Source organism: Necator americanus, chromosome V (assembly GCF_031761385.1).
Source record: "Necator americanus strain Aroian chromosome V, whole genome shotgun sequence".
NCBI classification, from domain to species: domain Eukaryota; kingdom Metazoa; phylum Nematoda; class Chromadorea; order Rhabditida; family Ancylostomatidae; genus Necator; species Necator americanus.
Genome location: NC_087375.1, coordinates 9588087 through 9613429, shown reverse-complemented (window position 1 = coordinate 9613429; position 25343 = coordinate 9588087). Strand labels below are relative to the sequence as shown.

General features: G+C 42.7%; 10 protein-coding genes across 13 annotated transcripts; 4 read left to right on the top strand and 6 right to left on the bottom strand.

Moving 5' to 3' along the window:
• Window positions 1–4573: 4573 nt before the first annotated feature.
• RB195_013409 (uncharacterized protein) lies at window positions 4574–4801 on the top strand (the record flags this gene model as incomplete). Its single annotated transcript, XM_064203206.1, has 1 exon — window positions 4574–4801. One exon carries the CDS (start codon window positions 4574–4576, stop codon window positions 4799–4801), a length of 228 nt encoding a protein of 75 aa, XP_064059087.1.
• A 266-nt stretch (window positions 4802–5067) lies between these two features.
• RB195_013408 (uncharacterized protein) lies at window positions 5068–5451 on the top strand (the record flags this gene model as incomplete). The annotated part of the gene is made up of 1 exon (XM_064203205.1): window positions 5068–5451. The coding sequence occupies one exon, from the start codon at window positions 5068–5070 to the stop codon at window positions 5449–5451; it is 384 nt and encodes a 127-aa protein (XP_064059086.1).
• On the top strand, window positions 5394–14687 carry RB195_013407 (uncharacterized protein; the record flags this gene model as incomplete). Its single annotated transcript, XM_064203204.1, has 6 exons — window positions 5394–5447; window positions 8247–8332; window positions 10904–10979; window positions 11042–11153; window positions 11215–11282; window positions 14571–14687. 6 exons carry the CDS (start codon window positions 5394–5396, stop codon window positions 14685–14687), a joined length of 513 nt encoding a protein of 170 aa, XP_064059085.1.
• A 577-nt stretch (window positions 14688–15264) lies between these two features.
• Window positions 15265–15699, bottom strand: RB195_013406 (uncharacterized protein; the record flags this gene model as incomplete). The annotated part of the gene is made up of 1 exon (XM_064203203.1): window positions 15265–15699. One exon carries the CDS (start codon window positions 15697–15699, stop codon window positions 15265–15267), a length of 435 nt encoding a protein of 144 aa, XP_064059084.1.
• Window positions 15700–16525: 826 nt separating this feature from the next.
• RB195_013405 (uncharacterized protein) lies at window positions 16526–17026 on the bottom strand (the record flags this gene model as incomplete). The annotated part of the gene is made up of 1 exon (XM_064203202.1): window positions 16526–17026. The coding sequence occupies one exon, from the start codon at window positions 17024–17026 to the stop codon at window positions 16526–16528; it is 501 nt and encodes a 166-aa protein (XP_064059083.1).
• RB195_013404 (uncharacterized protein) lies at window positions 16526–17938 on the bottom strand (the record flags this gene model as incomplete). 2 transcript variants are annotated; one of them, XM_064203200.1, is made up of 3 exons in its annotated part: window positions 16526–16815; window positions 17076–17459; window positions 17515–17905. In XM_064203200.1, 3 exons carry the CDS (start codon window positions 17903–17905, stop codon window positions 16526–16528), a joined length of 1065 nt encoding a protein of 354 aa, XP_064059082.1. The 2 variants fall into 2 exon arrangements, with proteins under 2 accessions (XP_064059082.1, XP_064059081.1); XM_064203201.1 differs by lacking the exon at window positions 16526–16815 and having other exon boundaries at window positions 17432–17938.
• A 1497-nt stretch (window positions 17939–19435) lies between these two features.
• RB195_013403 (uncharacterized protein) lies at window positions 19436–21168 on the top strand (the record flags this gene model as incomplete). Of its 2 annotated transcripts, XM_064203198.1 has the most annotated exons (6): window positions 19436–19511; window positions 20203–20288; window positions 20349–20477; window positions 20782–20891; window positions 20961–21033; window positions 21088–21168. In XM_064203198.1, 6 exons carry the CDS (start codon window positions 19436–19438, stop codon window positions 21166–21168), a joined length of 555 nt encoding a protein of 184 aa, XP_064059079.1. The 2 variants fall into 2 exon arrangements, with proteins under 2 accessions (XP_064059079.1, XP_064059080.1); XM_064203199.1 differs by lacking the exon at window positions 19436–19511 and having other exon boundaries at window positions 20259–20288.
• Window positions 21169–22495: 1327 nt separating this feature from the next.
• On the bottom strand, window positions 22496–22900 carry RB195_013402 (uncharacterized protein; the record flags this gene model as incomplete). The annotated part of the gene is made up of 1 exon (XM_064203197.1): window positions 22496–22900. The coding sequence occupies one exon, from the start codon at window positions 22898–22900 to the stop codon at window positions 22496–22498; it is 405 nt and encodes a 134-aa protein (XP_064059078.1).
• RB195_013401 (uncharacterized protein) lies at window positions 22496–23990 on the bottom strand (the record flags this gene model as incomplete). 2 transcript variants are annotated; one of them, XM_064203196.1, is made up of 3 exons in its annotated part: window positions 22496–22985; window positions 23047–23787; window positions 23845–23990. In XM_064203196.1, 3 exons carry the CDS (start codon window positions 23988–23990, stop codon window positions 22496–22498), a joined length of 1377 nt encoding a protein of 458 aa, XP_064059076.1. The 2 variants fall into 2 exon arrangements, with proteins under 2 accessions (XP_064059076.1, XP_064059077.1); XM_064203195.1 differs by lacking the exon at window positions 22496–22985 and having other exon boundaries at window positions 23004–23990.
• Window positions 23991–24360: 370 nt separating this feature from the next.
• Window positions 24361–24900, bottom strand: RB195_013400 (uncharacterized protein; the record flags this gene model as incomplete). The annotated part of the gene is made up of 1 exon (XM_064203194.1): window positions 24361–24900. One exon carries the CDS (start codon window positions 24898–24900, stop codon window positions 24361–24363), a length of 540 nt encoding a protein of 179 aa, XP_064059075.1.
• Between the last annotated feature and the right edge of the window lie 443 nt (window positions 24901–25343).

Here is a 25343-nt window from a genome sequence, read left to right as displayed (position 1 = left end):
GGAATATAGAAAACAACGCTAGTTCATAGCAACCGGATTCATTAGTATACTGGATGTTGATTAAATTAATTAATTGATCAATATCCATAATCTCCAGATGCGAAAGAATCAAATAAAAGGAAGAAAAGACAGTAACACTATTATTCGAAAATTAATATACTTCCTTGAGGGATTTATTGGGACAATAAGAATAAGATGAGAATACAACAGAGCTCTTAGCAGTTCACAGACCCCTTAAATTCTACGTTCCATGAAATTGACATATTACGCAAACCACAGGGAAAATGTAGATTTCGGAATGTAGATCACAGAAACGAGATTTTATGGGTTCGGTCATTTTCCTTAATCGTTGCAAAAAAAAAACGGAGTAAAATACAGCGTTGATTTCTACGTCCTGTGCAGCGAGCGGTCGGAAATAAACTAGTTTGTGAAAAAGCAATGAATAGACTGTCGAGGAGACCGCTATAACGCAACCCTTAAGACCTAAGTGGTTTTCCCAACCCCTTTTTCAGGATAATTAAGAAAAGATGACCGGACCTCGTTTTCGTAATCTACAACCCAAACTCTGCGTTTCTCCTGGGGTCTCTGTCAATTTCATGGGACGTTGCCTTCAACTGAAAATTTTCCTGGAATACAGCACAATTCCAAGCACCTACCTCATTAAACGGTCCCAGCCGGTTAGTCGCAGATAACTTGAACCCGAGGGAGCAAACCGCAGAGCAAAAGCTACCTTGTGACGGGCTGAGGTGTAATGGAGTCTCTACAACCATAAGTCAAATGACTGGTTTTGTAAAGGAGGAGGTCTTATTTTCCAACGAATTTGGTCAATTTCTTCATCCCCGAGGACTCAACATTCTCCAAAAAATCAAGTTGTGCTGTACACCCGCAACCAGTTATGGAATTTAATGCGCGATACTAGTTTTGGCAATTCGTTTTTCCATTCTGGACTGATACCCTACTCTTGCGATACAACGATCAGATGGGAGAACGTGGAAGTGAAAACGGCCGGCACTCGCAGCATCCATCCTCGTTACGATTACGATATTCGATACCATCAAGCATCAATCAGAAATTTTGGTAGAGTTTGATACAGCGTATCAAAATATTGGTCTCCAGGTCAAGCGTGCATGACGGCTTTCATGAGAAGTGGATGGATTGTTAATGTCAGATCCATACTTATCAAAACAAATAAACCCGATTATTGCAGCTGTGTATGTCATCGAAACAAATAAACCCGATTATTGCAGCTGTGTATATCTCAGTCAAGAAATAATTAACAACTAAGCCTCCGTGATGGAGAGAAAGAAACGAACGGATTGGGGAACATACAACGTGGTGGAGAAAACTAAGAACTTTCGGGTTCGTTTTCATCTATTCAACACCACCGTTTTTCCTAGTATGACCGACGAATCGGTTTTTCAAGTAGGTCACAGAACGCGCACTCGAAATACTGATGCTAGAAGTACGCCGCTTTACGCAACTGAGAGAGGAGATTGCAGGTTTAGTCATCGTTCCCATCTAATTAGGATTATCTTGAAATTGCAGATGGTGGATGATAGACCATGTAGCGCTACCGGAGCTGCAGGAGCTCTAACTAGAAAACATCTCTCTTAAACATCGCTGACACATTCACAGGAGGAAATTACGACAGCGTTCATGGAAAATAACATTACTCGGGGTTTGGACTATGTGGCTGCTTGATTTTGCAGACATGAACATGATGCAGACATGATATACTAATAGAAACATGTTTCACAGTTTAAACAGACGCTTGTTATGTCAACAGTTCAGAAACTGGAAGAGAATGAGTGGCTTACAGCCTAAACTCTCATGCATGTATTAACTAATGTTAATATATGGCTGAATTTGTTGTGGTGGAATATTTGAAGACGACAACACTGACAGAATGAGGTAAGGCCTGCCATTCAATTTAGATATGATATGTTTTTAGAGACCTAAAAAGAGCTTTTTTTATCTTGTGATCTAAGCACAATATCATACTTTTTTGCATACTACTTCATACTAGTTTCGCAATTTCTTGTTTGCACCAAATTTGTTGTCAGAGTATGGACGAGAAGGTTGTTACCATCCTTAATTTTCCGTTCATTCTAAAGCCTGCACTCTCCTTGTTTTTTAACCCGACTTCTCACTTCTCTTCCAATCGGAAAATGTTGGAGATGCATTTTTATTCTCAGATGACTTTGAACTCAAACTTATTTGCTACGCATCACAATTAGCTCCACCAGTCATTATGAAGTCGTGGTCACAAAAGAGTGGTTTGTCGGAAAAACGAAATTTTAAACTGATATCGTTCAAGTTCTAGAGGAAGCCAAATGTCTATGTACTAACCAGTCGATAGCAGTCTACATCTTGAGGTGCTGGTGAGACAACAAGTCTCTCAGATCATTTCTCGCCCTTACAGAGCCCTTTTATCACTTCATTCGCTTCGAAAAGATGATGTGGAGGGATAATTATGATGTGATTCGGTAATACGTAACACATACAGATCAGGATAGATGTGGCCACGCGCATTGTAACTCCCAAAAAATTAGGAAAAAACTACCGCTCGTTTTATCACTATAATGCAACCAATTCGCGATAGGAGCAGTTCCTGCACTGCGAGGTCGTTGAATGCATTTTCTACTAAGTTAGTGTATTGAAATAGCGTTATGAGCTACTCCATATTCGAGATATTGCCACAGATTATAATCCATTAAGACTATTTACATAGTAACATTAATATTCAATGGAAAATTATATTAACCAGCTTTTGCAACTCTGTTTGTCCGAATCGCCCACATCTCCTGTTATAGAAGAAACTATGAAAGACAACATTTGATCACACAATTGCGGATCCTCAAAAAAATTTCCAGGACCATAAAACAAAGACAAGTTTTCTATGATTATGCAACTCTCCATTTATTCAGAGTGCGTTATGAATGTATAGAAATTCTCCCTCCCCCGACTCGGCAGCAATCGAATAATCAAATTCTTGGTTTTCCGTGAAAGCTTGCATATTCTACAACAACGGGTGATTGAGTACTGATTTCGTCAATCATAGCACTTCAAAATTTTCTACGAAGTTGTCATAAACTGTTATAAAGTACTAGTCTGGACGTCCGCCTGAAGCCGCACTTCAGACTTTCTGTGGTGTTCGCTTCGCTCCCCTTCACTGATCAACGATTTTTCAATATTAGTGCCCTTTTCTGTGAAATTTGATTTTATTATTAATAAAGGCAAAAGATTTTATATTTTTGTTTCTAACCGCGTCAGTTCTGCATTTGGAGAATATTAAAACTTCAGCTTCAAACGCTCCCTACCAATATAATGTAGACACAATTTGAAATTATTACTAGACATTTGGGTTTTCCTCCTGTTTCCCTCCAAGTGTTATCAATGAATGATTTTTAGCACAAAATGACGTATAAGATTTTATCCTACTGGTAAGGATAACGTTGTTCGCTACTATTTAAGCAGCAGCAGTCTTTTCCACGCATGCTTCCACTTTCTGAGGAAGGCAAGCTACCAACTTGAGGCGAACGAAGAAGGAAATAGAAACGCGGAGGGGTCATAAAGGTGAAAAGCAAAGCCCCCAAGTGGCCACGCCTATGAAACATCCCATTTACCTTTTACGACATGCGCACGAGTCTATTGCGCACCACTCCGATGCCGCGGGACCCGTCGCACCCCCTTCTATAGGTATATGGCGCCGGTGCAGCAAATCGACGCCGGTGGACCCGTCGCATCCCCCATTTCGAATTTCACACACACACACGTGACAGAATAAGTCCATTATTATATACCAGTCTGAGCGTCCGGCTAAAGCCAGACATCTGATCAACGAATTTTAATATTAGTGTTATTAGTTCTATGAAATTGGACCTGTGCATCTCCAAAAATCTTTCTTCCTTTTTCATATTATAACTAAAAGCGAAAGATTTTATAGTCTGTTGTTGCTGTTGCTTAAAAGCGAAAAATTTTATAGTCTTCCTTCTAAACGCGTCAGTTCTACATTTGGAGAACAATCGAACTTCGGCTTCAAACGCGCCTTCGTTCCAAACACAGTGTAGAGATGATTTCAAATATTACTCGAAGTATGGGTTTTCCTCTTGTTTCTCTTTAACAGTTATCGCAGAATAACGTTTCAACATGAAATGACGTGGACGACATCATCGTACTACTAAAGGTAGTGTTAGATCATATAAACAGCTTGCTACAATTTAAGCAGCTGTTTGCACGCGTGTTTCCACTTTCGAAGGAACGGAGGGGTTGTAGAGGTGGAAGGCAACGCGGAAAGTGGATACAACTATGAAACTTTTGCAACGTCTCATTTACCTTTTTGACACGCACAATATTTTATAGACAAGATTTAAAAATACCACGTGAAGTTGCTGTACAACTCTCAAAGTACCTTTACGTCCCTACTCAGTGCATAAAGGTACTTCGAGAGTTGTACAGCAACTTCACGACCGAATTTCGCCATTCTACAAGAATATCATTATTGACGTGAAGGGGGGTCCGACAGGGTGGTACAATCTCACGCAAAATATTCACAGCCACCCTCGAGAACGCAATGCGAAAGTTGGAATGGGACGGCATGGGAGTGAAGGTAGATGGTCAGCAGCTACACCATTTGCGCTTTGATGACATCGTACTGATAACACTTAGCATCACCCAAGCGGAACGAATGCTGACCGAACTCGACGAAACATGTGGATGCATCGGTCTTCAGCTGAATCTCCAAAAGACGATGCTCATGCGCGACGGATGGGTCTCAGATGCCCCATTCACGCTCAACTGAACGAACATATCCAAATGCACCAGCTACGTTTATTCGGGTCGGGAATTGAACACAATGAACGACCTGACCCCCGAGCTGGGCAGGAGGAGACGAGCGGCTTGGGGAGCGTATAAGAGCATCGTGGATGTTGTAAAGAATACCAGGAACACTGGGCTCCGTGCTCACCTCTTCAACACCATCGTACTTCCTGCTTTTCAGGAACCTGGGCATTTCGCGAGTAGGAAGAAAAAGTGTTGAGCGTCACTGAACGCGCAATTGAGAGAGTGATGCTAGGAGTATCCCGTTTCACGCAAGTGAGGCACGGGATTCGAAGTTCTCTCCTACGTCAACGATCGAAGATTAGAGACGCCGCCGCGTTTGCCAAGGAAAGTAGAATAAAGTGGGCCGGACACGTGATGCGCTTTAATGACAACCGTTGGACCACCAGAGCCGTGAGCGACTGGGTTCCCTGCGGTATTAAGCGCACTTCAAGAAGATCGCCGACCCGATGGTCAGATTTCTTCACAAAGTCCTTCAAAGAAAAATATGATGCTCCTCGTGTCCCACGCGAAAAGAGGAACCACTGGGCTACTCTGGCACGCGATCGGGACAAATGGAAGAATTACTGGCGCCCGCTCGACCAGTTCGAAGATCAACGGGAGTCAAGGTAATCAAGGTAATCAAGGTAAAGAGTAAGGATAAACCCCTTTACGTTGCGTTGTAAACCGGCTCCTCGGGATCTGAAATCTTAGAAAGAAATTATTCAAATCTTTCTTGGTTGTGTGGATGGACTCGACATAAAAATGATGGCAAAGCCTGTAAGCACTTACTTCGCTCCTAAAGACAAAATGGCTCTTCACAGCTTGGAAGATGTGCGTGTGTGTGAATTAGAGAAGTAAAAAGAGAACTATAGAAATAAAAAGAGAACTTACTTTTTAAAGATTAATTATTAATGTGCGATTATGGTAAAAAAAAAACCTAATCTTCCTTCCGAGAGTACGGAAAAACAATTATCAATATGAAGTGAACAAAGAGCTTGAAAAAAGCAAGAGGGCAGCGAAACGAATGAGCTCAGTGACCATCTGCCTTTTTTAGATTTGATCATATATGTTCTTTTTGTTCCGTATGCACCGGCTGTCATTTATTTATAATACGTGGCAAAGTAAGGGAACCCCACAAAATATTATTAGTCTCATGATCGACAGAATGACTTAATCGTTGTCGGGGCGGGAGAGGGAGAATTTGTGCATATCCATATGTAGGATCCTGAGCAAACGGAAGAGTGCATGATACTGGAGCAAAAATACTGGACCTTGAATGTTCCATGATCCTGAATCTTTTTTGAGGATGTCCGCAATTGTCTAAACAAACGTTTCATTCCATGATTTCTCCGAAAGTATCATCCCACACACTCCTTCAGTTTACCCTCAAACATACATACCTCTCATTATTTTTAATATACGTTTCTACTTTAAATTAGAAAGAGTAGGGAAGGCATTTTCACTATCAGATGATTTAGAACCGACTGAACTATATATCCTGTTTGTCTCGGAAAGTAATGGTCTTTCATCCATTTCCAATGTCGATCACAATATAGTATTTAGTCGGAAGAAAGAAACTTCAAGCGAATGTCGATCAAACTGAATCAAATTCCAATCAAAATGTCCTGTAATCTTATCTCTGTAGTAACTAGCCGATAGCAGGCTAGGGATCTTGAGGAAGACGATACCGATAACTCAGATTACTTTTCGTCTTACTGCCCTACCGCACCGTCCGCTTCGAACAGATGTTGTGGAGGAGAGATAATTGAAATTAATCATGTGATCTCTCAGATCCGGATAAATGTGGTGGTTCATCAGGAATTCTGTTGTGGAGTAGTAGGATAAAGTTAAAAAAAGATCCACTTGGTGTATAACTGTGACACAACAAACAACTCCCGATGACAGCGTTCCCTGCATTGCATAACCGTTGGGTCCGCCTTTGTGTAAGAGTATATTGAAACTGCGTTATGGGCAGAAGTTCGTTTTCATGTTTGAGATATTGACAAAGATTAAAACATGATCATGCGCATGGGAACATTTATGGAAAATTACTTTGACCATCTGCTGCAACTCTGTTCATTCAAATCGCCCACATCTGTTTCTTTCGTAGAAATCATGGAAAAAAGGTTTTTTAGACAATTGCGGACATCCTCAAAAAAGTTTCAGGATCATGGAACATTCAAGGTCCAGTATTTTCGCTCCAGTATTATGCACTCTTCCGTTTGCTCAGGATTCTACATATGGATATAGATAAACTCTCCCTCCCCCGCCTCGACAGCGGTGGAGTCATCGAATTCTTGTTTTTTTTTTCCCTGAAATTTTCAATCTGTTATAGCACAGTCTGCTATAACTTCTGCTTTGCCACTGATTCTGTTAATCATGAGAGTTAGATAATATTTTATGGGGTTCTCTTACATTGCCACGAATTACGAAAAAATGACAGGCAGTGCACACGGAACAAAAAGAACATATATGATCAAATCTAAAAAAGGCAGATGGTCACTGAGCTCATTCGTTTCGCTGCCCTCTTGCTTTTTTCAAGCTCTCCGTTCACTAGATAGTGATAATTGTTTTCCCATATTCTCGGAAGGAAGATTAGGTACCTTGTGCGTTCTGCTTGACATCCTTTTTTCCTGTTCAAAATTATTTGGTTGAAGGAAAGTTGTTTGATATCATGTGTGTTTACCATAATCGCACATTAATAATTAATCTTTAAAAAGTAAGTTCTCTTTTTATTTCTATGGTATATTATTCACTTCTCTAATTCACACACACGCACATCTTCCAAGCTGTGAAGACCCATTTTGTCTTTAGGAGCGAAGGCGTCTCTAATCTTCGATCGTTGACGTAGGAGAGAACTTCGAATCCCGTCCCTCACTTGCGTGAAACGGGATACTCCTAGCATCACTCTCTCAATTGCGCGTTCAATGACGCTCACCGCGTTTTCTTCCTGCTTGCGAAATGCCCAGGTTTCCGAAGCATAGGTCAAAGCAGGAAGTACGGTGGTGTTGAAGAGGTGAGCACGGAGCCGGGTGTTCACATATTGTTACGATTACAATATCGTAACAATATGTGAACAACATAGGAAGGTTATCAACGGCGTACTACTGAGACAAAACTACCAAAATTACGGGAGAATAACTAAAGTTAATTACGAACAACAGGAGCGCCAATGGTGTCTATTCGATGATCACATAGAAAAAAGGGAAAAAAAGAAACTATAACAATCGAAACCTCTGTACTATGCACAAAATGAAGTTATGATGGTGTATCAATTAAAAACTCGCTGAAAATTCACTGCTGGAGTTTCATAGATAGTGACAGAAATCGCAAAATGATGATCGAAACCAGAAAAGTAGTGTTGGCAAATAAAGTTCTGGCCTGTTTGTGCGGTGAAAAATTTACGAGTAGCAAGAATACTTAAGGCAACTAAGACAGTGAGATGTATAGACGTGACAAATGCACAAAAAGTAACGCCACTGACATTGTGTACTAAAGTTGGACTTCAAAGGTATGATATCACAAAATCGACGATCTTGCGATCCCTTCCCCAAATGAAACGTGAGCGTGTTCACTCCGAAACCTAATCCTAATCAACCTAATCTTTCAGAAAAACGGTGCGCGAGACTAACTTCTCGTTCTTTTTTTCCGCGAGACACCTCATAACATCACTTTCTTGCTCCGGTCCCGCTCCAGGGACAAGCAGCTGACATCGATGGGCTTGACTAGGACTCGGCTGATCTTGTTCAAGGGAGCTGGAGCGCGAAAAATCCGCAGAATGGTGGCGTAATCCTTCCCGAACCAAATTTAGAGCTCGACAAACATCTCATATGTGCTCGGTCTGACTTGTTCTTCCAGGATCATAGGACTGCCCTTCCATCGCTTCCTCCTACTACGGCCTTTCTGACACTGCACATTGCACCACTGAAATAGTTGCACACGGTTTATATTAATAGAACGATACTACAATGATGTTACATGACCAGAAAACAATAACTACTACAAGTACACAATTGATATAAGTGGCACCACAATATCTACACAACGAGAAATGGAGTAGCGAAGTGGTCACATGGATACATCGTGTCATGCAGCGGCTGAAGGCTCCCGAATGGTGCAGCGATGTTGCTGTTGCTGTTGTCCTTGTGCGGCCATACAGCAGTTCCGATGTAAATGGTTTCCAAATTGTCTTTGGATTTGCACTAAAACACCACTCATTTCCAAAAAAAGAAAAAAATCTTTCCAGAGGAGGTCAAAATTAAACACGAAACGCGACATTCCAAGAGGCATCCATCTGGTATGCAAACAGACCCGAAGCCGAAATGCTGAGCCGAGATCATCACATAGTGGTAGGCCGCTGTGGAAACGCTGCAGTAGGAGTATATCCATTAGTATATATATATATATATATATATATATATATATATATATAGTATATCCATAGTATATCCATTTCCGTCCACGATATTGCAGTCACTTCTGCCCCGAATAAGAGTCGTACTCTTTTTTTCAGAGAGGAGAATTCTTAAAGGAATCCCTTTTACCCCATTTCCAGGACAGTTTGAGATACTGAAAAATAAATATGGGCTCGAGCGCTCCTACTCATAATCCTCACTCCTAACCCTGAAATGCGCAACGAGGACGCCAGGGAAAGAAACGATTGAACAACTCTGATCTGCAATATAAAGAGCAGGAAAGAGCCCTTCCGAGTTTATTACGACAACTAAGATCACTCGCGGAAACTAGCGGTTCCAGAAGCCCCTTCCTGTACGTAGTATCAGCGTAGAACTGCGCGACAGTGTCGGCTGAAGCAGCAGTGGCGCGAAAGAGCATTTGCTACGGCCGTCGCAACGTCGAAAAATGGCAGGCAAAAATGAGCGTTCTCATGAGCTCAGATGGGTGGTGGCTAAAAAGGTCATTAAAGACTCATGCCTCTACTCATGTCTCCTCGATAGCCACGTCTATTTGCTTCATCACATGTCATCCCAAAGGTCCTTCCTTGCAAAGTCCTATTCGTATTCGGTGAAGAATCGTACTTTAGCTGGTCCCAAGAGGACCAAACCTACTGGTAAGGTGAGGAAACTACCTCCAACACAGTAATCCTTATCAACACAGTATTGGGACTCCTCACTTGTTATCTGCCGGAATGCAAGGTTTCCGAACAATGGAAAACTAGCAAAGCCGTTCTGTCGTGCAAGAATGGAGTTCCACATGACACCGATAACTATCGCCCATTCTGGTTACTATGTGTCATTTACAAGCTTCCTCCTCTTCCAATCCTAAAAAAAGATAAATAAAAAAAAATCAGATGGAGAACACCCCTGCAATCAAGCAATATTTCAAAAACGGTTAGGCACGATTGACCACATACACACTTGTTTAAAACTCATAAAAATATCACTAGAGTACAACATTCCTATGTATCTCACTTTCATCGGCATGAAGAAACCCTTTGGATCAGTTGAGACGGAAACTTTCATGGAGGTCCTAGAAAATTAAAAGATCTCTACTCCATAGATAAAGATGCTTCGTGAGTTATATACCAATTTCACGAACGAAGCTTCTGAAATTATGACAATGATGACAATATCTAATCGACGTAAGGTTCCGGAGGGTGATAAAATCTTATCCAAATTATCCAGTCCCACTTTCGAAAAAGTAACGCACAAATTTGAATGGGATAATAATATGCAGGGGAACGTTGAAAGTCGGCAGTTACACCATCCTCGTTTCGCTGACGACATCGTTCTGATAGCATTAAAAGTAAATCAGGAATTCTAGTCGAACTTGATGGAACGTGTAGAACGATATGCCTCCACGTGAACCTTAACAAGAAGATACTAATGAAGAACGGGTGAGTTTTTGATGCCTCATTCACGTTCACAGGAGCGAGCTTATCTGAATGCTCATTGTACGCATATCAGGTCGGAAAACTAATGTGGTGAACGACCTGATCTCCGATCTGGCAGGATGAAACCAGCGGCTTAGAAAGCACACAAGAGCATCGTTGATGTAGTTGGGAAGGTCAAGATCATCCGGGTCCGTGCTACCATATTGAATATCACCGTTATTCTTGCTTTAGCCTACGCATCGGGAACCTTGGAGTATTGCAGGAAAGAACAAAATGTATTCGTGTTAATGAACGCTCTCCCGAAAGGGTAATGTTGGAGTATCCCCGTATATTGGAGTATGTTGGAGTACAGAGAGGTTTGAAGTCTAGACCTATGTCAACGATCGGAAGATTAGAGACGCTGCCGCATATGTCTGGAAAAGCAAAATTAGGGGAATCGGATACGGGATGTGTTTCAACGGACAACCGCCGGACTATATCAGTAAGCTGGATACAACACGATTTAAAACGCAGGAAGACTGTCCAAGAAGCCTCTCAATCAGGACAAATAGAAGTATTGTTGGTCTCCGTTCAAACAAATCAACAAAAAACTGGAGTGCAAGTGTTACAGGTAAAAACGACGATCTCAGCGACCTGTATAGGAATATTTACTGTTTGATGGAATATTTCATTAACCAGTTTATTCGTTCGAGTACAGTCGGTTTAAGTAGCATGTGATATATGTGGAAGAGTTAGTCTGTCGCTATTATCTAAAACTACCAGAAGCGCGGGTCCTACTAAACACTGCTAATCAATATCCTAACTCTATCTGCTATATCGCCTCTTTCGGAAAACGTATGTTTTCGACAGCAACGGAGTCATCCAATTCTTGTTTTTTTTTCTGATAATTCGCATAATCTGTAATAATGGCTGTTCCTCACTGATTCTCCCGTGCATAAGAGTTTGAGTTTTTTTTTTCAAGGTGTTGTTTTACATTGCCATGAAGAATGATTAGATGTACGAGTACGTTTGTCTCCAATTTTAAAAAAGTCAACAGGATAATGAAATCAATCATTTACCTGGCACCTTGCCATTTTTTTCTACCTAAGTTTATGCTGCCAAAATTTATCTTTTTTATTGTAGCTGTTCAGTACCGGGTGAAAATTCTTTTTCAGTAATTTCAGAAAAAAAAACATTATGCGCCTTATGCATTCTCAATGACATTCTTTGAGACTACTCAAAATCACTTCTGCGCAGGAAAAGTTGCGTGATACCGTGTTCGTACCACAAAGACATCGAAATAAATATCTTCAAACTAGTGTTCTTGAATAGCTATTCCTAAATATGCACAAATCCTCCCTACTTTGCAGCATCAGAGTAATCTAATTCTTGTTTTTTTTTGAAACTTTACATATTCTACAATGACGTCTGCTTCTCCGCTAATTCTGTCAAACACGAAAGTGTGACATTTTTAACGGAGTTGTCAAACACTGTAGCAAGTATAAATAGATAGCAGCCGATGCCTATGGAACAATGTACACTCGAAATAGGAGAAGATAAAATTCTCAGACGTGAGTAATATATAGTATGATGCACAAGAAATTCATTCAAAATTTGAAGAGAACTCTTCACCTAAGAAAAAAGCGAATAAGAGGGAAAGGACTTGCGCGATCTACATTTAAAATACTCTCGTTTATCATAAATCATATCAAAAGAAGACACAGAACAATCAAAGTTTTAAAAAAATCTGAAATAGTCGGAAGGTAGGAAGTATCTATGCTTACATCTTCTCGTGCTTTTGTCGTAGGGACAAAGTCTCCCAGCGCTACTCCTTCCGACGTGGTCAGGATATATATAAAGTGCTATTTCGCAGCACCTGGAGTTAGATTTTATCACTTTCCTTCCGTTAATTTTGTATTCGTTCGAGTACAATCGATTTAAAAAGCCCGTAATATATGTAGAAGAATTAGTCTGTCGCTACTATCTATAACTACCAGAAGCGCGGGTCCTACTAGACAGTGCTGATCAATAACCTAAGGGACTGTTAGTGTATTACGTTTGTTAATGTGTTGTGTATAAAAAAACGGCATGCTACTGTACTATACACTGTTGTCACTGCTGTGTACGTTGGTGTAGTTAACCGTAGCTGTTCTATTGTATTTCTAGTAGTTGTATCTTAGTGGTAAGATTGATGGGTAGTGGTTGATAAATCTCTTATACTGTGTATGTCGTAAAAAGTGAAGACAAAGCTTTGGTATGGAATATGTCGTATACCGGCACCATAGAACCTCAAAAATGCTTTCTAAGAAAAAAGAAACGATTTATTGATAAGTGATCTTCAGTTATGTCGATACACTCGACACAAAAACAAGCTGTGAACACTAAGTTATGTCCTCCAAAAATAAAAAAATTCTTTCTATGCTTGGAAAAAGTGTGTGAATTAAAGAAGTGGATAATATACCAAGAAAACAAAAAGAGAACTTGCTTTTTAAAAAAAGAGAACTTTTTTAATTACTTATGTGCTTTCATGGTACGCTCATGATATCAAACAACATTCCACGAGAAAGTAGTTTTGAATATTAACGAAGAATTTCAAGGAGCTCGCAAAACGTTTCTAAAGCAAAACGGGAAACCTTATTAATCGTTTTCCTTCTTCAAATTTGAGTACACATGTTTGTTGTTGTTTCAAACGCATCGGCTCTAATATTGATTTTCGTTGATCAGTGAAGGGGAGCGAAGCGAACACCACAGAATGTCTGAAGTGCGGCTTCAGTCGGACGTCCAGACTGGTACTTTATGACATTTTATGGTAACTTCGGAAAGAATGTCGAAGTGCCACGATTGACGAAATCCGTTATTGTAGAATATGCAAGCTTTCACAGAAAAACCAAGAATTGGATTGTTCGATTGCTGCCGAGGCGTGGGAGGGAGAATTTCTGAACATTCATAATGCACCCTGAATAAATGGAGAGATGCATAATAACGGAAATGTTGTTTTTGTTTTATGGTCCTGAAAATTTTTTTGAGGATCCGCAATTGTGTGATCAAATGTTGTCCTTCATAATTTCTTCTACAACAGGAGAAGTGGGCGATTCGGACAAACAGTTGCAAAAGCTGGTTAATTTAACTTTCCATCGAACATTAAATTTTCCTTTGTACATTATGAGCTGTGCCAATATGGAAAAGAATTTTGCCTATAACGCTATTTCAATGCACTAACTTAGAAGAAAATACATTCAACTACCTACCAATGCAGGAATTGCTCTTATCGGGAATTGGTTGCATTATTGTGATAAAACAAGCGGTAGTTTTTTTTCCTAATTTTTTGGAGCTTACAATACGCGCGTGAACACATCCATCCTGACCTGTATGTACTATGTATTACTGAATCACATCATAATTATTCCTCCACATCATTTTTTCGAAGCAAATGAAGTGATAAAAGGGCTCTGTAAGGGCGAGAAATGATCTGAGAGACTTGTTGTCTCACCAGCACCTCAAGATGTGAGACTGCTATCGACTGGTTAGTACATAGACATTTGGCTTCCTCTAGAACTTGAACGATATCAGTTTAAAATTTCGTTTTTCCGACAAACCACTCTTTTATGACCATGACTTCATAATGACTGGTGGAGCTAATATTGACGCGTAGCAAACAAGTTTGAGCTCAATGTCATCTGAGAATAAAAATGCATCACCAACATTTTCCGATTGGAAGAGAAGTGAGAAGTCGGGTTAAAAAACAAGGAGAATGCAGTCTTTAGAATGAACGGAAAATTAAGGATGGTAGCAACTTTCTCGTCCATACACTGACAGCAAATTTGATGCAAACAAGAAACTGCGAAAATAGCATGATGTATTATGCGAAAATGCATGATATTGTGCTTAATTCACAAAATCAAAAATCCGCTCTTTTTAGGTCTCTAACAAAAACGTCATATCTATGGAGGATGGCAGGCCTCAGCTCATTCTGTCAGTGTTGTCGTCTTCGAGTATTCCACCACAACAAATTCAGCCATATATTAACATTAGTTAATACATGGATGGGAGTTTAAGCTGTAAACCACTTATTCGCTTCCTGTTTCTGAACTGTTGGCATAACAAACGTCTGTTTAAACAGTGAAATATGTTTCTGTTAGTATAAATATACCTACAAGATCAAGCAACCACATATTCCGAACACCGAGTAATGCTATTTTCTGTGAACACTCTCGTAATGTCCTCGTTCGACTTTTTCAACGTTGTTTAGAAGAGATGTTTTCTAGTTAGAGCTCCTGCAAGGCGCTACAATGTCTATCATCCACAATTTGCAATTTCAAGAATATCCGGTATTAGATTTGAACGAGGACTGAACCCTTAATCTCCTCTCTCAGTTGCGTAACATACTTCTAGCAGCAGTATTTCGAGTATTCTTTCTGTGTCCTGCTTGAGAAACCAATTCGTCGGTCGATCTGTACAGGACGTATGCCACAGAACGCTTTCTTCCACTTCATTTTTTGCAACGATTAGGGAAAATGAGCGAACCCTTGAACGCTCGTTTCCGTGTTCTACAATCCGAAATCTGCATTTCCCCTGTAGTTTCAGTGATATGTTAAATTCATGAAACGCAGACTTTAAGGGCTCTGTGAACAGTTAAAAGCTCTTCTTCTTCCATCAGCCGTACACAAACGCGCATCTATCATATCCAGCTTCAAACGGTCCAACCAGTGAATCTTTTGCCACCCTCGCGGCCTTACGCCTGAAACGTCGAGGTTCAGAGCAGTTTTGGTAACACAATTTTCGTCCACCTGCAAGACTTGCCCAAACCATTTCAGTCGCGCCTTCTTCATCTTCTCACTTATCTGGACGACGCCGAAGATGGAGCGTACAGTGTCGTTGGATACTTTCTCTTTTAGCGTTACACCTATCGTCCACCTCAACATCCGCATCTCCATAGCATGCAACACTCTTTCCAAGGCTTTCGTCACACGCATCAGTAAAGGGCAACAGGACGCACAACCGTCCTGTAGATGTTCGACTTTTTCGGACACGGACAGCATGGATAGCATCTATAGTGCTGCACTTCTTCACAAAGCCGCAGTAGTTGAGTGAAACGCTGACAACTTTCCTCAGACGAGCTTCCAGGACACGCTCGGAAACCTTCATCGTATGGCACAGCAGTCGTATTGGCCTGTGCGAAGTGCAGTCAGCAATGTCTCCTTTCCCTTTCCAGACAGGCGGTCACGGAAGTTTCCCAAACGTCTGGAGTACGTCATTCTGCAACGATCTTGTTGAATAGAGTTGCGAGCACACAGACCTTCGATATCCTAGTGCTTCCGGACATCAGCAAGTATGTCATCAGGACCGGTTGCCTTGTTCGACTTCATATTTGCGAGGGCAGCATCGACGGCAGTAATGGGTAGAAAAGGACCGTCGACGCTGGGAACAATTGGAATGGGAGGATGACAAAACTCTTCGTTACACAAGTGATTGTAGTATTCTCGCCACCTCTCCAGGTTCTGACCAGAGAGACGCAGAACGGCCCCGTCAGCTTCCTTAAAGGCATCACCCCACGAATCTGAGGTGCAGATTTCAGGTGGAGTATTCGTATACGGGATGGGAGACTATGGAGAGGGGGGTGATTCCGCCCATTTCTTCCTAATTGCCGTGAAAAACGGGCTGGAAGATGCGGCGCCGCAACACGGCTGGCGCGCTTCAATCGAACTCCTTGTAGAAAATAGTCCGCTAGAACGCCTGAAGCAGTATCTTCTGGGCCGTTTTTTTACAGCAATTAGGAAGAAATGGACGGAATCACCCCCTCTCCATAGTCTCCCATCCCGTATACGAATACTCCACCTGAAATCTGCACCACCTCAGATTCGTGGGGTGATGCCTTTAACGATATTGGTGTGCTCCATATCCAACGTTGAACGATGACGCGCTCTTACTAAACGACACTGCCGGCTCTCCTTCTCTGGTAGCAAGCATGTCGCATACAGCTTTGTAGCGGTCCGACTTCACCCAGGAGACTGCCTTCTTAGCCTCCCTCCTCTTCGCCAGGTAAGCATCCCGATCTGCAGGCTGACGTGTCCTTCGCTGAAGCTTATACTTGGACTTCTTCTCACAAGTTGCCGCCTGAACGTCCTCGTTCCAAAACCACGTAGCCTTTTGTATATTGGGCTTACCTAGAGTCGTCTTTCCTAGAGTGTTCTTCGCGGTCAAGCGTATGGAAGTAGACGACCACATTTCCTCCACACCACAACTAGGGTGGGGAAGTGTAGATGGAGCCACGGACGTGAAAAATACCTCCTTTCGATCCTTCAAGTTCCACCATTTGATGCGCTGTGTTTCAGTCCTTAGATGTCTCTTCCTTGGACGGGAGATTTTCAAGTCCATAACGAGCAGATGGTGTTGGGCAACGACATGGTCTGTAGGGATGACTTACGATCCTGCAGAAGTCGGCGACCTCGTCGGCATAACATCCAGAAATCTATTTGTGTTTGACGACCGCCGCTGGTGTAAGTGATCAAATGCGATTTTCTTTTGCGGTACTGCGTGTTAGCAATGATCAAGTTACTTGCAACAGCATACTCCAGGATTCGCAACCCGTCGTCGTTACGAACTCCATAACCGTATCCATCATGACAACTCTCGAACCCGTCTTTCCGAGAATCGACATGTTCGTTGAAGTCTCTTCCGATTAGAAGTACTTCTTCGCCTTCCAGGGATTGGACGTACTGCTCCAGATCTTCCCAAAAGCACGCCTTCTCTTCTTCACTACAGCCCCCCTGTGGCGCATAATTAGAGAGTACCCGCAATTCCACTTCTCCTGTGTCTACTTTTACAGTAGAGAGTACTCGCAATTCCACTTCTCCTGTGTCTACTTTTATCGCCTAATTCCCTTGACTTGGAGCCTTTCCAGGGAGTCTCCTGTGCACAGCATATGTCAGCACAGCGTTTTCTGAGACTGTCTGCCAGTTCACGACTTCTTCCAGTAAGCGTCCCAACGTTAAGTGTTGCCAAGCGCACTGGATGTTGCTGGCTATGGCGGACTAACTTCTTCGGCCAGCTCCGTCCTCTAGCCGGTAGCTCTCGCATATTTGCCACATTGCCCGGGCAAGGACAATGCGCATCGTTTTTCGAGGACGCCCTGGCTTCTGAAGAACCCATAGTAGACATTAGCAGTATTACAGGACGGAGGTGTTCTCCTCGGTCGGCTTGTCGCATTAGCAAGCTAGCAGCTTGGCACCGGAATCGTGGACACATTTGTGGCATGGTTGAACCTGCGAGACAAAGTCTCGCCACCATAGCTGCCCGACGGCCAGGGCCACCGCTGCGCCGCTTTGAGGCGTGACGTAGGATTTGCAGCAGGTGAACAGTTAAGAGCTCTGTTGTATTCAAATTGCATTCCCAAATAAATTCCACAAAGAAGTATACTAATCTTCGAATAATAGTGTTACTGTCATTTCTTCATTCTATTTTATTATTACGCTTCTACAGAATATGGGTATTCATTAATTAATTAATTTAATCAACATCCAGTACACTGTCGACCTCGGTTACCATGAACTGGCGTTGTTTTGTATAATCTTGTTGTTTTGGTTGCTCATAACCTGCCCAGTTATAGTGCAAGAGTGCGTCAGAGTACGGTCTGCCCACTAAACTCTATCGCTCAGCTGTGCACTTCCCATAGAGGTGGAAGGGCAAGTCGTAGACAAATCCTTAGGATTTGAAAAGAAATCTTCTTGCTAGAATCACATAGTGAGGTTGTACATGTAATCAAAGAGCAGTCTGAAGCAGACAGACAGTTTTCTGGTAGTAGAGTTAGTCAGCGCTCCTGAGATTTACTTTCAAGTTTTCGCTACCTTCGAAGCAGCAAAGGGATGTGAATGAATATGAAGAGAGGTTATATCGGGAGTTATACAATTCTTCAACACTCGCAAAAATAGGAGCAACATCATGTTGCTGCAATAGATTTGATTTTCTTATTTCATAAACATAGCACAAGTGGAAAATAGCACACATGAGACACGTAGCTTGAAACTCGAAAAATTATAAATGTTTGGTTTTTTCTCGGCGGCGCGCTGTTGTGGTTACTTCGTCTATTCGCATAGACAAATACATTCGGTGACGTTGTTCTTTGCTGATTGTTTTGCTTGGGGAGCAAACCGCTGCTCATGGCAATGGACACTTATTGGAATGTTGGATCCATCTTCATGATTGATTTACTGGAGTCATCAAATCAATTGAAAAGAATAATAACTTAAGTAAGAGAGGCAAAGAATAATCATCACTTCTTTACTTTTGCTTGCCTGCATTCATCATGAAATGATAAGGAAACTAATTTAGAGGATTGATGTTGGGTAGTAGAATAAGGGTATAATAAGGGAAAGATAGAAGAATAGAAAGAGTTGATAATTCCTTTTTGGGATCTGCTGGAACTATCATTTTTTTTGAGAACTTCTTTTCGACTTTAATCAATAATTATGAAGGGTTATATATGTGCTCGTATGGAGCTTACACAATGATTTGCGTGGTAAAAATAGTTCACTCTTCTCTCCTAGTTTTTATCCTCTCAAAGGGGACTGGTACTAGTTGGTCATACACAGAAAGACAGAAGGCTTTGTTAAGGGCTTCGTCTCAAGATTTTAGAGTGGTGCGAAACCCACAACAAAAGCGCGGAGTTCGAATAGTAGATTGCGAACCCAGCGTGATTCCATTTGTGTTTCCTTCGAATCCTCGTAAAAAAAGTGCCGTAGAAGCCTTTTTCACGCACAGCATTTACGTGAAAGTGTTCGAAAACCAATGTGGCCTCTTCGACAGCCTATTCAAGTAAAGCCATCGAACAGGCAGCTGAGGGAACCGGAACGCGTACATAGATGTGCGTTCTAACGGATCTCGTAGCAACAAAAGCGGTTCCCATGCTCTTTTCAACGGCGGTTCTACTACCTACTACCCAAACTCCATGCTTTCTGTGGCTTCCACACCACCTGAAAACCTTGAAACGCCGCCCTCAATCACGCACAACATGTTGCAGAACCTCTACTGCTCTACTACACTTACGCATCTCCTACGAAATATTACTGACAGGAGCGTAATTGATTGCACAGACCCACCTGAGATAGAATTTTCACGTGCGCCTACGCAATGAAACGCAGAACATAATTCGACCACCGGCTCCATCAACAATGCTTGTTTATAGCGCACTGTAAGACCACTTAAGTGTATGTTTTAAACAGCGCTAATTTTCCCTCAGTCTACTGATTATTAAAGGCAGCATACCACGAATCTGAGGTGGTGCGGGTTTTAGGTGAGTATCCGTATACGGGATCGTAGATTGCAGTGATTCAAGGAGAGATGAGCGGACCCACCCCGGTCACCATAATCTAGGACCCCGTATACGGATACTCCACCTGAAATCCGCACCATCTGAGATTCGTGGTATGCTGCCTTTAATAAACATTTTTGCGTATCCTATTTTAACGCACTATCGTAACCATTCATTACTATTCCAGCAGCTGTATCATATCTTCATCCCACTGTAGTTTTGAAAAACTTTGTTCTTTCTTAAGGGGCAGCACTCAGAAGTCTTCTTCTCTATTGTTTTTTTACTGACCAGAAGTTCCCGATGATGTCGATCCCGTGTATACTAACTTTCGTGAGTTATTTTCTTTCAGCATCATTCACACCGATTCACATTATAACATGACTGGTTTAGGTTCTGATAGCAGTTTCTTCGACGGGGTATACACACGAAATTCCGGAGTGCCCTGAGAGAAATCGCGCTTTAAGTGAAAACCTAAGAGATCAGTTATTCTCGGGAATCTTGGCTAAAAAACCTGACTTGGTATACCTTCAGCTTTTGTCATCTTCCTTTTCAGATCCTTACTGCTAAGTGTGGTTGGCAAGTCAGACTCGTTAGATTTAGAGTTGTAAACTTAATGATATTGCATTGCGAAAATATTAGACTCAATATAACAAAGAAACTTCGAATATGTCCTACCTATTTCTTCATCCTAAGTTATTCTTTTAAAAGTGCTCGGTCAAGTGCCGAAGGAAATGCAGTGGAATGAGTCGATTTTTTCACAGTATGCTGATGCATTTTCACCACATTTGACATTTGTTATAAAGAAGGAAATTTAGCTTTTAAGAAGTACAACTGTACTTTGGAATTGACAGCTGCACGTATGTTGGAGCGAAAAGATCGTGAAAAAACTATGGATACTCTATCTAAAAACAAGTCCCGTTTATTTTTCGAAAAGTAATCAGTTTTCTTCATTTCTATTCGTTGTTCTCATATGGAAAAAAGTTGTTCAAATACTTAATTTAGAGAAGATGCCGATAATGGTGTTGCAGTCGTGACTAAAACAGCTTTAGATACGTGGAAAGATTACTTTTCTCAAGTGAGAAATCTCTTTTACTTTCCTTTAATATCTTGATTAAATACATTTTTTTAGTTGGGTCACCGAGAAAGCGTCGGCTGTAACTACGTTTTCGAGGATAACAAGAAGCACAAGTACATCTGCCTTTTCGAGTAGAAAAGGAATATTTCACATGCCAAGTCCAGAAAAAGCTTTTTTTGCTACAGATAAATTTTTTGTCGCAAAAGTCGGAAGTTTTGTAAAACACTTCCTCTATGCCGCAGCTGAGAAGCGTCCGAAGCGGCGACTGTTCTGCAAACGTGAATTGTGTGCAACAGCTCATTTGTTGCGATCAGTAAATACAGAAAATATTTCGTGAATCTCCCAAGCAAACAACTGTGCTTATTACACTTCAACGATAAGCAACGGAATAGAACCTATGCATTTATAGTCTCCAAGGATGGCCATTGCTAGCAGAGATAGATGGGGGTCTGAAGATCCCACAATCCAGTTCTGATCCACCGACGACAATAAAACTCAATGAAGGGCCTTATGAATATATGTACATGCGACAATGGGTAATCACATACATGATCTTATTCATACTTACGAACGAAAGCAGATTGAAACCCTACCAAGAGCAGAAATAGAAGAGTAATCCAAAAAAAGCACTGATTGAAAATAATACAACTTAAGGTTAGAGAGAGTTGTAGTGTAGAGATCAAGAGTAACGCTCTGATTTCCCGTTCTACGAAAATCAAAAGGCACGCGGTTACCAATATTTTAAGCCCTCCTGTATGTATATGGAAAATAAAGGCATCACCCCACGAATCTGGGGTGGTGGCGGATTTCAGGTGGATTATGCCTATACGGGGTCGTAGATTATTGGGAAGACGTATGCATTTATATCCATTTCCATATCCATTTCCGTATTTCCGTATACGTATGCATTTATATCCATTTATATCATTTTCGAGATGGAAGAAGCCACCTGGCCGAAAACGGAAGTTCTGAACTAAGGTGGTGAAAGAGGACCTGAGGACACTCGGCATGGATAATCTTACTTAGATACTTAGATACTTAGATGGCCCATCTTCACTGGACGTGTGGACCCCAGCATCTCTTCCACTCGTTTCGTTCCCTCGCTATTGTCATCCAAGATGTTCTCAAGTTTCGTGAGTGACGTTGACGAGGTCCTTGAGCCGTATCCAGCTGAGCTCTCAGCTGGTCCATCCGTGTAGCGAACACGTCACCCTATCTCGTTGGCGGCCTCCCTCGGGGGCGTTTAGCGTCCCTTGGGATCCACTCTAGCGTCCATCTATCGTCGATTCTTCTCATGATGTGAAAGGTCCATCTATGTTTTGCCTTCGATACATATTCCGCTGGGTCGCGAAGACGGAACATTCCTCTTAAGTCGGAGCTACGAAGAACGGCTAGGTGTTGTGAGCGCCGGTTAAACTTCAGGAAACATCTCTCAAGGGCTCTGTGGGTAGTAAGTAACTTCCTAGACGTAGCCGCGGTGTCCGTCCAAGTCTCCGCTGCGTAACAGAGCGCTGGAAGGACTGTCAAGTCGAACAGATGGGCATGCTGCTCTCATTCTTCTATTCAGTTCTTCCTTCAAGTCGTTTTCCATGTTTATAGAACGTCCGAGGTATACGTATGACGAAGTTTCCACGATTTGGGAGCCTTCAAGTTGTACTTCTCCGTCCTCGCAGTAGGCGTTCTTCATGAACTGTGCCTTCTTTCTGTTTATTCGTAGTCCTATTCTCTTCCCTGCTTCGTTCCATTCGTTGAGCATCGTTTCTGCTTCATTGGTCGAAAAGAGAACGATGTCGTCCGCGAAACGAAGGTTCGAAAGAAATCTTCCATCAACACGTATGCCCCTTTCTTCCCAGGGTAGTGATTTCATTATCCATTGCAATGCGGCCGTGAACAGCTTCGGCGATATAGTATCGCCTTGTCGTACCCCCTTTCCAATGGGTATGGTGAGAGGGCTGTGGAAAAGCTGTATCCTAGTCGTGCATCGATCGACAATTGGCTAACGTCCTCACATACGACGCGTCCACACCTTGATCGACCAGCGCTGACAGTATTGAATTCGTCTCTACGCTGTCAAAGGCCTTCTCATAGTCGACGAAGGTTAGAACAAGGGGCAGGCGGTATTCCTTGCAAACCTCTATGAATCTCGACACGATCTGGATGTGGTCCAAGCAGCTGAACTCCTGGCGGAATCCAGCTTGTTCTTGTGGCTGGGCTTCATCCAGCGTCCTAGATATGAGTGTGAGGATGATCTTGGTGAATACTTTGTATAACACGCTCAGCAAGCATATCGGACGGTAGTTCCGAAGGTCCTCTCGGTCACCTTTCTTGTGGATAAGAACGGTTCGCGAGGTCTTCCACTGGTCTGGGATCCTTTCTTTCTGAAGGTAGGATGTCATGTGCGCTGCTAAGATTACATGAAGCGGATGGCCACTAACCCGAAGAAAGTCTGCTGATATAAAATCAGGTCCGGGGGCTGTGCCAGGTTTCATGCTCTTGATAGCGACTCGTACTTCCGAAGGGAGAATCCGTGGTGGAGCTTCGCCAGTGGGGATGTTCGGGCTTGACACAGGAGTTGATGAACAGAAAAGGTTCGAGTAGAACCTCTCCGTAATGATTTCCATCTCACGACGAGAACACGTGCGAGTCCTGTCATCGCTCAGCAAGGCTGCTAGCGGAATATTATATTCGCGGAGATCACTGCGGCACTTCTTTAGACTCGTTCTTCTTTGTGCTGCTTCCAGAATCTTCTTCTGCCTGTATTTCAAAAGATCCTCCTGCAACGCTTTTCTGCAGCTAGTGTTTGCTACTAACCGCTCAATGTGCGATGCATTCGGATCAAGCCTCAAAGCCCTTCTTCTTTCCAACAATTCCTTGGTGGTCTTCGAAATTCGATCCAAGATTGTCGTGCGCGGCTTCGAGGCACGTTCAGCACAGGCACGTAATCCTCTGAACAGCATCTCGTAGTCCACATTTGGGTCCTCCTCGATGTGCCAGTCACCTTGGGACAAGGAGTCCTCGAGTACGCAATCGTCGTAGATGACTTATTTTCTCCTTCGTTGCCGATAGCAGATGTTCTTTTCCATCGTGTGGCTAAGTCGTATTTTCGCACGAAGGAGACGGTGATCAGAACCACTACAAAACGATGGTACTACTGAGACGTCAAGTAGACACCACCTCCGGTTGGTGAGTATGTAGTTGATCTCCGCACGAGTCGCGCCATTAGGCGATTCCCATGTCCACCGACGATGATCTTTTTTCATGAAAAGAGGCGAGCGGCGGACAACTATCCGGCGAGACGATTGCCATTTCTTCCGGCCCCTGTCAATTTCAATTCTTCTTTTGGTTGGCCCGACAACGAATTTGTAGAAGGACTTCTCGTTGCGGACTACTTCCTCCAGTTCCTCTAAAACGTGTCCAGTTCGGATTCATCAGCTGCTGATGTTGGTGGGTAGCAGTTGATGATACTGATGGATTTTTGGCGCAGAGGGCGGAGGCGAAGAATGGCCAGACGACGTGACAGGATCTCGTGAGAATCGACGAGATGGACGACACATGGGTGCACAACAAACCAACATCGCTTACATTTCGCGACGGAACCTTCTCTCCACGAATGACGAGTGTACCGTCATTCATCTGTCGTACGTCGCTCCTTCTGCATTTGGTCTCCTGCAGAGCAATCACGTGAAATTTGATACGCTCTGCAGCTCCGAGAAGGGCATGCAGGTCAGCAACTGTGGAAACTGTTCTCGCGTTGTAAGCACACAGTCTGAGACAGTCTCCATGGCGAGTCGTGCGTGTGTCGCCTTGGTCCAGAATCAATGACGTCCTGAGCAACCTGAGATTTGGTCGCCTCTCACCGGTCGCCATACCGTCCGACGTCTGAGACGGCAGGGCCCAGTGTGCAGGGTACTGAGGCAGTGAATATGCTGGAGTGGCAAAAAGACTTTTCCCCAAACTAAGCAGCCAAGCCACGGCGAGCTTAGCTTTCACCACAGGTCGTCGCCCGACCTATATGGATCAGGAAACCACCTTGCGACATTTTGCCAAGACGGTGGTGAATCTTAGCAGTGGTTTACTCTTATCTAGGCTTCCGATTCCGAGAAGTCGGAATGTCGGATGTGTCGAACTCCTTCTCAGCTTGGGAGACCTTGTCGGAGCACGAACCTCCGCTGTACATCGCAGTTCGACGCCCAGTGTCACCTCCACGCCACTATGAAGCGGTAAACCGTTGTGGAGGATAATCAGTTCAGGCAATACGTAAGGTTTCGCAGAATTTGGAATAGCGAGGAATGGATTGATTCTGTGCAAGC